This window comes from Dermacentor silvarum, chromosome 3 (genome assembly GCF_013339745.2).
Source record: "Dermacentor silvarum isolate Dsil-2018 chromosome 3, BIME_Dsil_1.4, whole genome shotgun sequence".
Classification (NCBI taxonomy): Eukaryota; Metazoa; Arthropoda; class Arachnida; order Ixodida; family Ixodidae; genus Dermacentor; species Dermacentor silvarum.
In genome coordinates, this window is record NC_051156.1 from 179229048 (window position 1) to 179243440 (window position 14393).

Below are 14393 nucleotides of genomic sequence, written 5' to 3' on the forward strand. Positions count from 1 at the left end.
CTTTGAGTTGTGTTTTAATTCAGTTTTGTAAGACATTGTGAACTGTTCTGATATTCGCTTTTGACTGGTCGCTTTCGAGCACTCTCGCGGCGCATTTAGAGTGTGCTCTCGTGGTGTGGCTTACATTCAGCTGGTTGAAATTGAGCGGTTGGAGCACATTCGCCTCATTCATTCAGAGCGCTGGGCTCCGGCTCTGAGCACTTAGAGGCGCTTTCACCTTTGAGCTGGAAGTCCGACAAGCTTCAGCAAAATCTTGTTCATGTGGCTACTCAGATCGCTCTGGGAGCAGCTGAACATTCGGCTGGAGCAGCGTTTCTCTGGCTCCAACCTCTAGAGGGCTCCACATCTTTGCAAACCTAGTTGGATAGTGGCAGTCGAGTGTACCATTAGAAACACCCTTTGAAGGCGCTTCGAGCACCTGATAAGCAACCCATAGTTGTAGCATAGGAGTCAGAGGTACAGTAGCTTAGTGCTTCTGGCATGCCAGCAACAGTCTTGTTTCAACGGGGGCAGTATGTAAAGACATTGCTCATGTACTTACTAGAAGTGCATGCTAGCGAAACCCAGGCAGCGAAATTTAATCTGGAGCCCATCACTGCCGTGTCTCTTATAGCTCAGATATGGCTTTAGTATGTTAAACCACATTAAGTCTGTGTGAGGGGAAACCTTTGCGAAGGGATGAGCAAGCTTTTATATGCTTTGAAATTTTAAAAATGCATTAGCACCTGTGCAATCTCTGTGGTTGTTTATAGTATCAAACTTGATGAGACCAGCTTAAGTTAAATAATAGCTTTAGCACACAAGAGGGAAACATGTCATGAGCTTCTCATAGAGCAGATTACCTTGCTGTCCATGGAGCAGCTGTAATTTTCCATCATCACAAATTTAACTCCTTCCCAACTGTGGGAAAAATAGGTGCTTCTTGTAGGTTATGCCAGATTTCTTTTTTCTGAAGGAACTACTGCACTCAATATTTTATGGAATACATAAAAAAAAGCAGAATGAATGCACTTTTCACGCATAAAAGCTTTATTAGCCAGATTTGCGTCATAAAAAAGATATAAATTGCTAGAATCAAGATTGTGGGATGAAATTGAACAAAGTTTGTAAAGACACGTTTGTATCTACCAAGAAAAAAAAATGTAACAAACATTATGAGATATACAACATGTATTGCCATCTAATAGGCACTAGCTCCGAAAAAATCGAAATTTTTCATTGAACAGGTCTTCCACTACAAAAATTTAACTGCAAGCACTACAATTTGGCATGTCGGGCAGCGGCCGCCAATGTTCCGGGCTGGACTGCGTTGTTGTGACTCTCAGAGTCAAAGTCCGACAAAAAGGCAGCATCCTCAGACTCGCTGCTGCTCGATCCATCAATAAAATCAGCTGCAGACGCAGTGGAATCATGAGATCTACGATCTTTCGAAGCGTGCGCAACCCTCCCTGAGGCGGCTATCTTCGTTTTATACTTTGACATTCGTGAAACTTCGGAGCGCGTTCGAAAATCACCACCTGGCAGGGAAAAAAGTGAATTGGTTTAGAAAATAAAAATATAGTTCTCCTCCTTCACATCCAGTGGCGCAGTGTGTCCATGAGCAGTGCGGAAGGTCTCGAAAAGGGCATTTCGAACCATCGATAACTGCAGAGAATAAAGCCCCTTACCAGAGAAGTGACCGCAGAACACCGGGGTAATCCCGTGTCAAATGTGAGGCTGCACGCTGATGTTTTGGCCATGGTGTGGCTTGCAGCCACTGCACTGATGTGGGCATCACCAGTTTTTGAGTGTTCGCGAGCAATTTGTGTTACCTTGTGATCACTACCTCTGACTGATTTCTTGCAAGCTCAAGAAATTGAGGCCTCGTGCCATTAATACAGAGTCGGCAGGTACCCAATAAGAAAAAGAGGCAATTTTATATTAGTACTCCTTGACGTTGAGTCAAAGTCAGTCAGAAAAGTGAGCCCTGCTGGGAGAGGATGCCTGGTAGACGAGAATGGATATAAAAATGAAAGTGGGATGGCAGCTACGCCACATTAAAGTTCCCGCTCTAGCTCTCTTGTGACATCAATTGATTTTGACAGTCTCTGCTCGGGATCAGAAAATTGTTTATAGATAAAAATGTTATTTCATTCTAAATGTGACAGGCCCATCAAAGCAAGGTGTGATAAGTTTTTCTGCAGAAATGTGGCAAAAATGTCCCAGAACTATGAAAATATTCTTAAATTCGGTATGTCACATGGACAGGCTAACTCATTTGTTTTGGCGTGAAACTCGAATAAAGGACAGCAGATTTAAGCACCAGCATGCACCTGTAATCTAATATCTTTGCGTCCTGTGCACTCCTGCAGACTCACATTGGGACGATCCTTAAGCTGTTGATATTGGTTATGTGCACATGGAGAATCACTACATGCCATCAAGGTTTAATTTTCTCTGCTTGTCATTTTCTTGCATGATAGATGTCATTTCTTGGTCACCGCTTAAAATAATTTTGCTCCTGTCTCCCTCAAATGTACAGCCGGATAAAGCCACTTGTAGAGAAGAACCTGCATGATGCTGTCCTCTTGGAGCGAGAGCTGATGAATTACCTTTCCAAAGGTATCCAGAACATTGACACCAAAGCCATGGGCCACTGCAGGTGAGTTCATTTGATTTGACACAGATCGTACACGTTGCACTACAGCAAGAAAGGAAGAAATAAGTGAAGTCTTTCTTATGCATTGTGCATGAATTCACTAGGGGCTGAAAGGGATACGGACACAAAATCGGAAAATTTTACGAAAAAGCTGAAGATGAAACCTCAGTGTGTGATTATTACACCGAAAAGAAGTAGTCACTTAGCTCACTTTTGAGCCGATGGCTTTATTTTTGGCGTTTTTGTGAGCGCGCGCCTTGCTGCCTGACCTGCGGAAGTTGGAAGGCGTGCTGTCACGACACCCTTGTCGGATAGCCTGCTGGCCGGCCGCGGTCATTCGAAGCGCGCCGCCGCCGCCATCGTGAGCATGGATTCGAGTTCTGGTGCGTCTACCAGCGGTGAGTACACGTCTGAAGACGAGGACCATTCCAACTTGGCAAGAAATATTACCACTTACGGTTACGAGCCTTTCGCGTCAAGCGACGAAGAAGAGCAGGCAGCCGTGGAAGTGCCGGTCAAGTATTCGCGAACCGTAGCGCGAAGATTTCGCTCTGCACCAGACACTTATGCAAGAATTATTGGTCATTTCCTGGTGCAAATTTTCGGCAGTGGCGTAATCGTGTTGCTGCCAAAGATTTACACCAGCAGCGAAGTAGAATACACTTGTTTACTGCAATATTAGCTGTTTTTGTCTGTTTGAGCTTTGCGCCACCAGGTGGCAGCACCATACGGGCCGCTCATGTTTACGGTTCTGCCCCAACGCCCGCGTTTACCCGATTACCGGACAAGCTAAAGCTCTCTAATAGGCAGGTATCGAAAGTTTACGCACCTTCTCGTCTCTGGGAAACGTGTGCGACGGCGTGTCACGACCGACGATGCTGTTATAACAGCAGTGTCTGGGCATTTCCTTCCGCCGCGACGAACGCGTCAATACCGAGCGACTACCACGGGAAGCCTCATGTAAGACGCACCACCTACGTGGAGCGCCGACGGGGATAGTGTTTCAGACGGACCACATGCGAAGATCGCCGAAAGCGGTTAAACAAACGCTGCAAGGGACCGACACCCCTGGAAACACTATAACAGCTGTGGCCGACCTTGGCCGCGGGTGGATGTTATGACGTCAAATTTCAGCTTCTGCCGCGGCCACTTGGAGGCAAGGTGCAACAGAAAATCACACAAAAAAAAGATGTTTCTCGTTCTTTTTTTCAAAGCAGCTTGTTGTATTCGTCATTTTCAACAGTTCAACTTTTGTTATGACGCAAAAGACCACCCGCCAACTTTTGTGTCCGTATCCCTTTAATAGCTTGTGTGGATGCTCAACTCTCTCGTGTATCCCACCGTTTGGCTTTCCTGCATGACACACGTGTGATGAGTTGGTGTTTAGTTACATAGCCACGACGAGAGATGATGCTAGTGTCTTCCATTTTTTAATATAAACATGCGCTTTAAAGCCGATAATTGAATTTTAGTTTAAGAATTCTACTTCATTAATTAATTAATTAATTTTATTCCAATACCTTCAGTGCCCCAAGGCGTTACAGGAGAGAGTGATTACGAAAAATCAGAAGTACACAATTACATGGTAAGGTAGCTGCAGTACACAATAGTCATCGGTGGCAGCTTTAAATATTGAAATATTAATGATGTTGAGAGTGGAGGGTGGGCAGGTGGCTCCAATTAGTCGCTGTCATTGGAACGAATGAGTTAAAAAAACAAGTTCGTTTTACAAAAAGGCACGCCTACTTTCTTGCTGTATTTGACGAATTTCATTATGTTACTGCTGCTGTGAATGATGCTTGTAGTTGTAGAAGTCCTTAGCATGTTGAAGGGCTTCTACGGTAAAAAACAGTTTTTCTTCCTTTCTTTTTCTTTTTGCTGTGACAAACTGGCTTAGTCCTTGAGATCAGGAGGCAAGAAAGTGAGAATGAAGGTTCTCTGCAATAGAAGGAACACGTAGCCTTGCTCAGGAATTTGCTGGAAAAACCCAAAACAGCACTTGCCTTGGCACCGCCCCATTGCCTTGACACAACAGTGGGAAAGTAGTGGGCTACTTCGATTTGTCCAGGACTGCCTGAGGCATTGCATATGGAACGTTCATTGGTTGATAGTGCCGCCTCAGGTAGTCTGGGACAGCCGGGGACGGATAATTAAAGAGGCTGAGTGTGGAATACAGGCATCGTGGTGTGCAAGGCAGACATGCATGTGCTTTTCGTATTGCGAGACTGATCTGTCCATTGGGTCATTGAAGTGTACACTAATGGGAAACTCAAAATCAGTGTAGACTGATAAAGTATTCTTTCAAAACTTTATTTTCGTTAATCTTGCAGTTATAGATTGATTATGTTATAGATTGATTATTAAGAGATAAAGTTGTGAAAGTTCAATTCTATGTATTTTTTAATTTCGTGTCAAAGTCTCGGTGCTGGTACATCAGTGTGACATCACGAATTTCAAAGTACTTTTTGTATTTTATCCTTTTGGACAGTAAGGGCTCCCAAGACTTGCTTAAGTCAGCCTTTGACTCCTTTAGAATACGACGTACCCTATCCTTACCGATAAAAACAATAACTAGGTCCAAGCAGGTGCCATCAAATTTTATGTCATCACGGCTAGCTGGTACAGGAACTTTAGGGCGGTGTCACCACGATTCTTTTGTTTTTGCATCTTTTCTGGTTTACCAAGTCTCTCCTCCAAGTAAGAATGACTCTTTTTTTTTTTTCGGTATTGTAGAAAGATGATTTACTAATGCAGCTCAACCTAATCTTCCGTTTAGTGTGTCTTCAATGTGTTGCTGAAAATAGTGGAATCCGCTCATGGGGGTTTCAGATGGAAGCTCCAGCTGCGGTATGAAAATGTGATCCTGGCCGACCCGAGGTATTGTGCGGAGAGGAATGTGGAGAACGCACTCTGGAAGGCTGCGTTCTACCAAGGTATCGAGACGTTTCGTCGCATCATGGAAGAGTGCCCTGACTTTCAAGAGGAAGCCAAAATGCAACTTCTCAACCTGGTTGATGAGGTGAGAAGATAGCCAGAGGGCAGAAGACTTAATGTGTGTAATGAATGCATGAAAACGTAGAATGGGTGGCACTTTTAACAGCAAATAGCTCTTAACAATCCATTCTAATTTTTTTGGTTTATTTGTGCATGCATAACTAATATCAGTGGGTGAAAATGGTTGGAGTGCACTGCCTGCAGGGGTGCTTTAAATGGGAAGGTAATGAGATATTATGAAGTTGCAAGCTCATGCCTGTATACAGTCAAAGTTTGATACATATAATGAATTAACAGATCCATTGAAGTAAACATACTTTTTGTCGATATCAGCACGTAATGAATATATGCTTATAACAAACATTGGATATAGCAAAGGTATTTTTGTGCTGGATGCAACTCCTTTAAAATGAGTTTCCATTGTATTGCATTGAGTCAGGGCAAACTGCCAAATGCATTGCATCACTAATGCCCAGATATGTATACCATACCAGCAGGTGCATGTTCTCTAAGCCTCTCTCTGCATATTTTCCAGGGCACGATCTTCTACGAGAACCTGCTGGACAAGTTTCAGGAGACGTACGGTTTCAGCTTGAACCAGTTTCTCGAACCCGACCTCTGTAGTTCCCTAAGCGCCGGTTCCTCTTCATCAGTGGCCGGTGTCCCCGGAGGAAGGGTTATCGCTGACTCTGTCAGGCTGGTGCTCATCTCGGTGCAGAAGATCTACATCTGCCTTGGGGACCTGGCACGGTACCGAGAGCAGGCCATGGGCACCACCAACTATGGCAAAGCTCGCAGGTGAGTTAGCCCATTTCATGAACTGTAATTCCGTGAAGCAAGCGGCTGCAACAAATGGTGTGCTGCTGCAGTTGTGAAACTCTTGTTTTTTTGTTGTTAAATGTTAAAATTCAGTCCTCAAAGGGACCTACAACCAATTTTTATGGCATATATCTTCTTTAGTGCAGTGGAAAGCTTACTGCCTGATTGCACTATAGGGCAGTGGCAATGTGGAAAACATCTCTGGACATATTTTGTAAGAATTTTTCTATTGGTAGTCATAACCATGTTTATGTAGCCCTATGCTTGAAATGGCAATAAGTGAGAGCGATAGAGATGGTACATCAGCATGAGAGGGATGTTGTTGACAGGTGTAACCCCAGTCTTACAAAACCTTGCATTTATCTGGGCAATTGTGATGCGATTTATGCTTCCTGCATTGTTGAGTCATTTCTACGATACGACAGAGACACAATTTCCTTCCTCCATCATTTCTCTCCACAGCTGGTACCTGAAGGCCCAGCAGATAGCACCAAAGAATGGTCGTCCATACAACCAGCTTGCCATTCTCGCGCTCTATGCGGTAAGTTCAAATGCCTTTTCATCTTTTGCGGTCTCTGCGCCGCTTCATATTGTAGCATTTTTAAGAGAAAGTGTTCAGTGAAATTTTGTTTGCCTGACTGGCCACTGGGATCTTAGCAACAGACCTGTAAATTGTCCACCAACAGTATGTGCGCTGTCGTCTCTTGCTACTCATGTAAAACAAAAAAGGAAAATGTGGAAGAACTTCGTCTGTTACTTTGACTTTGGTTAATTTGATTCTTCACTTGATTTGAGCTCATCTGCCACACAAAGCTCACAGCAGTACATACATTACTGATGGTTACCTGAACGTTTTTTTTTTTTTTTTTGCTTCTTGCATTGTGATTTCAGCTTTCGTTTGTTTCTCTCTTTTTCTGTCTGAAAAATTGATGTATTAGGAGGTGCATTCCTTATGCAGGGCAAAATATGTAGTGAGAATTTGGAATGTGAAAAGTAAGAAAACTAGTTCGATTAACCTCTAATAGCATGTTTGTCACATGTGTGCCTACTGCCATGAATAATGCGAGGATTAGGGGTATAGAATATAATATGCACAGCATGCTGGCTATCAGTTAAATAATAGGGCAAGCAGCTAGTAACGGGGCTCGAAGCAATTTATTTTCTTATTTATTTGTCCATAATTACCAATAGTTGCCACTTCTGCGATATCCATATGGGAGTCGACAGTCGTCTAAGGCTAATGAACGAGGAGAGGTGGGCCAAATAGGTGTTTGGATGCCTACATTTTAAGGGTATACAAACACAGTGGATTAGACGCCTCTACACCCTACAGCAAAAGTTTGGCTTCTTTGGAGGCCACTTCAAGAGTGGGCATGCACGATAGAATGCAGTTGTACCAACAGCTGTAACAGGCGCTTGTTGGCATAAAATGCCAGTACTGCTGCCAAGTCATGCGCATTAGAATTTCCTGTGTGGCTGCACAGCGTTAAGCGTCCAGGAAGTAGTGTTTGTTGAATTGGCAGGCAACCTTGTATGCATGGGCCTGATGGTTGTAAAGGTAGCCAGCTATTTTGTTTGGCAGAGTCATCCCGACTTGACCTCTGTCATACTTATGGACATTGAATCTACTTAGTGAAACACAGCTGACAGTAGGGCGAGTTGGTGCTACTTTATCTTGAGGAACACAGCGCGAACATAGATGTCAACTATAAAAAAAGAAGCGTTGGGACAGCACTTGTCCTGTTTCTTCTTTTTTTGTACAGTCGAACCCATTTATAACAATGTTCAAGTGCCACGAAAATTTCATTGTTATAACCAATAATTGTTATTACTGGATTCCATAAAAAAAATTAAAATAGGGGAATGGCAGAGCTGTTGTGAGAAAACTATAATGGTGGGGAGACCAATGCCTCTCCCCACCACCTTCCACCATCCGGCTGCTGATTGTGGTGACTCGTTTAACTGTGCTTCCTGTGCGCTCCAATAGCGTGTAACAAGCCGCGACTGTTGGCGTTCAAGAATGGCACTGCTATAACAGCTGCAAAGCAGGGTCATGGACGGCTAGTGACATGCAAGCTCTGCCGAGGCATCGCTTTGGTGGCCTCAGAAGGGGCCTTTTGAAAATTGTGAGCAGGTTGCTGTGGCAGCCTCTTAGCATTGAGAAATCCAGAAGAAATGCTGGGGCAAGATCGCCACAAGCATCTCGCCACATACTTCTCACTGGCTTGCATGAGAAAACACCATGTCCGTCAGCTTTGCTTGCTTTACGCGAAGTTTGCCGACATCCTTCTCCCGCGAAGGTCCCTCGAAAAAATGAAGCCACAGGAGGGGACTGAATCATCTACAGGGCCTTCTGTAAGGACAACGATGAGGCATCCTGCTTTACTGTGTCATCGCTGCTATTGTCGCCATCGCTATCTGATGCAAGCTCGTTAGCAACGATCGCCTCATCGGTTAGAAGCACTTTTCCAAATCTATAGCAGTGCGCTTTCTTTTCACCGGTAACGTCGTGCATTGCCGATGGTCAGCAGGCAGATAAGCCATCTTCCGTTTGTTTTGGCGCCGAGTCAAACGAGGCTGAGAAACCACATGGCCCGGAACGACTTTGACGCAACCAACAAAGATGAGCATGAGCGACTTAATCCGTCGGCAGACTGCGCACATTGAGGGGCCAGCAAGCAATCTGGGAGCAACGCCCAGCGCTATCAATGCAGTTGGTGCGGTCCATTCGTGGTTCGGAGGGTGGCACAGGGCAGAGCTATGGGCGCAGCCAACATTCGTATTTGGAGGGGTGGAAGGGCGAAGGGAGAGAGGCGTGCGAGGCTGGCGATGTGGAGAAGGCTGGAAAACAGCGTGCGGCGGCGTGCAGCAGCTTGAACTTCTTCTCTTTTTTCTTGTGCCGCCGCCTACGAGCAGAAAAGAGAAGTACTGCATTATGACACTAACGCGCACCGACAGTGAACGCTTCGGTGGTCTCAGCACTACGACGCCTCGATGCCAGCATTCGAAGGGACGCTGGCATCAAGAAGCACTACCAACGCCAGGTGGCGTTCACCGTACTCAGCACAGCGGAGCGTGGCCTCCGCAATTAGCTCTGAAAATGTTTCTGAAGTTGATCGCGGAGGCTGCAATTACGACGCGCTGTACGCGCTGATTTGACTCGGTGACGATTCAGTTACGTGCTTTGTCTTGCGCGTTGTATTAGTGTGTCAGTTACGTGCTTCGTCTTTCGCGTTGTGCTAGCGTGTGCAGCGTAGTGCAGCTTCCATATGCACGACGGTTGCTCATGGTCATCGACGTTGGTAGTCGTGATGGAGGAGACGTGCCACCAGGCGTCAGCGTGGGTGCATCAACGCCTAAGGGCGCTTTAGCCACAAAACACCAATAGACATTATATATCAATGTGCAATAAACATTACACTACTTCTGTGAAGACACGTTTCACTTTCGTGTTCTATACCGATTCCTATATAAGAGGGATCAACCACATTTTTTTCTTTTCAAGGATTTCCCATCACATTCTCTTTCGACGTGGACACCCAGTAGCCAGAATTATCGTAATAACCGATAATGCAGCATGAGGGCATTGTAGTAAGCAGGTTATTCCACCATAGAAAACATACAAAAGTTGACAGTGCAGCAGCTTCTTATTGTTATAACCGATATATTGTTATAACTGGTATCGTTATATGTGGGTTTGACTGTACTTGACATTTCTGCTTGCTCTGTCATCCTCAAGATGAAGTTACTTGTAGTGAAGCTTTGTGAAACAGCAGCATCTTTGTGAGCTAGAAGGCCACACCGCGAATATGTTAACAGAAAAGGCCCTTCTCTCGTCAGCAAACATCTAGTGCATGTCAAAAGTTGAAGTTATATGTGTGGCATCTGTACCTTTTTTCTTTTTTTCTTTGTTGTCGTGATCAGAGGCGGAAGCTCGACGCAGTCTACTACTACATGCGCAGCCTTGCTGCGAGCAATCCTTTCCTGACAGCGAGGGAAAGCCTTCTGGCGCTCTTCGATGATGCTAGGAAAAAGGTATGTGATTAGAAATGCTCTGCCGCTGAAGCATCTCGTATAGAAACGCGTATGCGTGCTTGTAAATAGCAGGTTGCAAATTCGAGTTGCTCATGTCGTTTGGTCCCACTGTGTTCTACAGCGATTGTCTGAACAACTTTGACCTCATGGGCCATGATCGACCCATGTATTAAGCCACACTTGCTACCGAGATCATGGGCTCTTGTAATTGTGATCTATGGCCGTAGAAAAGTGCTGTTTAAATGATGTGTCAAGATGAAAGAAAATTCAACTTGCTGTTTCATTTGTCAAACTTTTCTGCAAACAACATTGAAAATCTAAAAAGGCTGCAAAATCTGCAGTGTTGTACAAAGATGTCATTGGTGCCTCAGGTTGGGTGCCAAGGGCAATTTAGTAAAGGAAGTTTCATCTTCAGTAGCAGTTTTTCTTTTGTTTTGTTTATAAGTCGCGTTCCTTCAGTGAACATTGAGAAAGCACTAAGAAAATTTGTCGAATAGTGAGACCTGATTTAGAGTTTAGCCTCACTGTCACCAATGCAAAAAAGGGTGCTTTCTAGAACCAAATGTAGAACACGGGTTTGCTAGGTTTGACTACTTTGCACCTGTTCATTCTTGCTCTTGTCTACAGTTTATACACTTGTCACCTGTCGCTATTTGTCACTGTTGTCAAGTTTTGTCTCCTCTGCTACTCTTTGGCTGCCCTTGAAATGAGTATTGGGTTTCGCAGTAGCACTTTAACATTCAGATAAGTATTGTATTTTTGCATAAACATTTATGTCTTGCGGTGTGACTACATCATGCTCTCTGCCGCACTCAGTATTCTCTTTTTCACTCTGTTAAAATAAGTCGACTAAGTAAGGACTTTACTCATACCAGCATTCAGTAGCGTGAAGTTTAGGTTCTTGCAACGATCATTTAGTTGCCGAGTGGCCACTGTCTTGTTTTTTTTTTTTTTTTATTTGCTGCTTAGATTTTCTAGTTCTTTGCTACCTTTGTGGGATCTTGTGGCTTCTTTAGCTTGAAACCTGGCAACCCTGGTGGAACACTTGTCACACTACTGCACGCTGAGGCCTACATGGTGCAAACTTTTCTTTTTGTGTGTCTGCATGTGCACATCATGGGGCGCTATTTGAGGGTGATCACATTTGGGAATACTTTCACTTTCGCGAGATGTTGCGTCGTTACCGGTGCCAGCCAGTGTCTACAAGCGACATGATTCCTCGCACAATGTCAAGCGTGCTCGCTTTCTCAGTGCAGTGCCGGGAACACTGTCGCCTGTTGATGCAGACTTGTGTGGCACTAGTCACGTCAAAATCTCGCAAGAGTAAGAATATCCCGAAAAGTGATCAACCGGAAAATACTGGCTCTGGTCTCAATGTAACTCCGTAAACATGGTCTCCTTTCAGTATGATCACCTGGAGCGTAAGAGGCTTGAAGAAGAGGGTGCCAGCCAACAGCCGAGTCTGGAGGGTCCATGGGACGAAGAGCGGTTGGAAATCTGGATCCGGCCCGACGGGTCCACTTCTCACCGGAGCAGCCGCCAAGGGGACCAAGCGTCACGCGAGATTGAGCAGCTGGCGCAGCTTTCGACAATTGATGTAAGTTGTTGGAGGGAATAGAGCTGACCATGTGAAATTGCGCACTTAGGTTGCTCAGGAGAAATGTCAAGTTCAGCTACCTTGGCATATGAAAGGCAGGCTCCATGTACCTTACTGTAATCGAGTATTCAGTGGAATTGAAATGCGAGAGTTGAGGACTTCAATTGAAAGTAAAAGATATTCGATTTGTACTCGAAATCTCACACAACCCTAAGTTCTCTTCCCTTTTGTTGCTCTCTCTCTTTCTCTAGCGGTGTCTCCTTAGTTGCTCTACTTTTTATTTGTGTCTCTTTTTTTTCCATGACAACTTTGCACCTACGTTATTATGGTTACGGTAGAAGCGTAGCGTAATAATTTACTGTATTGCATACATTTTGATTGCGCGCACCACGAGCGCACGGCTCTTGTGGGAGCATCGATCATGGAAGAGCCGCCGTTTAGGGGGTATTGGTAGATGGCGGAAGAGCCGCCATTAGGGGGGTATCGGTAGTTGGCGGAAGAGCCGTCGTTTGGGGGGTATTAGTAGTTGGCGGAAGAACTTTTCTTTGAGATACGATTGTTTTGGACGGCCGCGCGCATCTGTCACTTCTGCTGTTGTGCTGAATCGTCGCGCCTGTCATGAGTGCCAAGTACTTTCGGCGCTCGTTCTCAGCAGCGTTCAACTGGGCTGCTATCCTCCATGTTAAGGAAACTAACAACTGCGCAGCGGGACGCAAGTCTGGAGTCAGTGAACGTGTGGTGCGGCAGTGGCGGCTTCAGTGCGAGAAAATTTGGCCTCTCTGGCTACTGTGTGCGGGTGGGTCCTTTTAATCGGCTCTCTTGTCGAAACAAACAGTATGAGGAGTAAGTTCATTAGACTCGGTGATGGTGTTGATAGTGGCATGTTGATACAGTAAGACCTCGTTAATTTGGAAAATCTGATAATTTAGACTTATTATTTGGTCCTGGCAGGCAGATGCATAATTTAATGACATCAAGCTCATTAATTCGGACATATTTGGCTGCACACCGGTTAATTCGAACAACCCTCAGAGCGCAGAGCACCTTGTGCGATGCAAAAGAGCAAAAGCAGTGCTAGCGGCCTATTGAATTGAAACAAAGCAGTGGAGCCTGCATCACCATAGTCATCAGCAGAAACCATACTGGAAGGCAGAAAATTCAAACGCTTCGTGTCATTTCTGCTTGTATGCGTTTACCGCTGCACATTACACCCCGTTGGCCGTATGTACCTTCAGACCTGCGTAATCGCCATCCCTGATCGGGTCGATAACAACCGTGGTTTCTTCCGCACCGGTTGCAGCAAAACGTAGTTTTGGTTTAATTCAGTGCACAGATTGGCTGCGTGACTTCAGAACTGTGCAGTCGCCATGCATGATCGTGTAGATAGCAACTGTGGTGGTGCAGCGCTATTGCTCATGGGTGAAAAAAATAATCGAGATGTGTGCGTGGTAGTCTACTAGGATGAAGTCTTGTGCCGCGGCGAAACAGGCCTCACTGTGAAGGAAGTTGTGAGGCTCTCGCTGCAGCAAGCGCTAATCAGTCATGAGATGACGAGAATTGCCGCTTCTGCACTGATTTTGGGCAATGTAGAAGCAAGGGTTGTGAATTTATTGGTTGTTCTTTAAAACCCTCGATAATTCAGGCGTTTTTTTTTTTTTTTTTCGGCCCTGTGAAATGCGAGTTAATGAGGTTTTACTGTACTAAAGCTACAGAAGATGCAAAAGTGTGACTGCATTTGGATACTTTTTTTTTTCTGCCACCACTGTCATATGTTTGGGCTGTAAGCCACCCCAACATAAAATACACGCCCTTACTTACAACCCTCGGAAAATTTTTAAAAAAGTTAGGAAGCAAGAAGAAAACTAGTAAAAGAAAGGAAGAATGAAAGAAGTTTGTTCAAGTGAGGTAATTTTTGTTTAGCTGTGTTTTTTTGGTAGTGATGGTAGTTTTGGAGAAATTGTTGAATTTATTTTCCGTGTACCCAATTCAAAGCTTGTAGATAGTCTCCTTGCCACCTCTTGTAATGGTAGTTGTTACATTTTCCATTTTGCTTAAAGTTCGAAGGAATAAATTTGCAGTACTTTATATGAGTTTAGAGTGACATATGTATGATTTTTATTTTTATACTTTCATGATTTTGCAGCTCAATAAACGGTATGTCTTGAGTTTCCTGCACGTCCATGGGAAGCTCTTCACCAAGGTCGGGTAAGTGCAAACTGCAAACAGTGAAAAAAGTTGGGCATGCCATCTTTTTAATTAAGTGGTAACAAAAAGAAAGTGCCTCGGGAGACTGCTGAAGTTGTTCGTCGG

General features: G+C 44.7%; 1 protein-coding gene across 1 annotated transcript in view; it reads left to right on the forward strand.

The window, feature by feature from the left end:
- LOC119446153 (telomerase-binding protein EST1A-like) overlaps nucleotides 1-14393 on the forward strand; it is a 75682-nt gene that overhangs the window by 4940 nt on the left and 56349 nt on the right. Inside the window, 7 exon segments of the mRNA XM_037710509.2 lie at nucleotides 2522-2641; nucleotides 5468-5657; nucleotides 6168-6430; nucleotides 6914-6992; nucleotides 10376-10486; nucleotides 11892-12083; nucleotides 14227-14288. Of these exon segments, the coding sequence (XP_037566437.1) occupies nucleotides 2522-2641; nucleotides 5468-5657; nucleotides 6168-6430; nucleotides 6914-6992; nucleotides 10376-10486; nucleotides 11892-12083; nucleotides 14227-14288 (1017 nt within the window).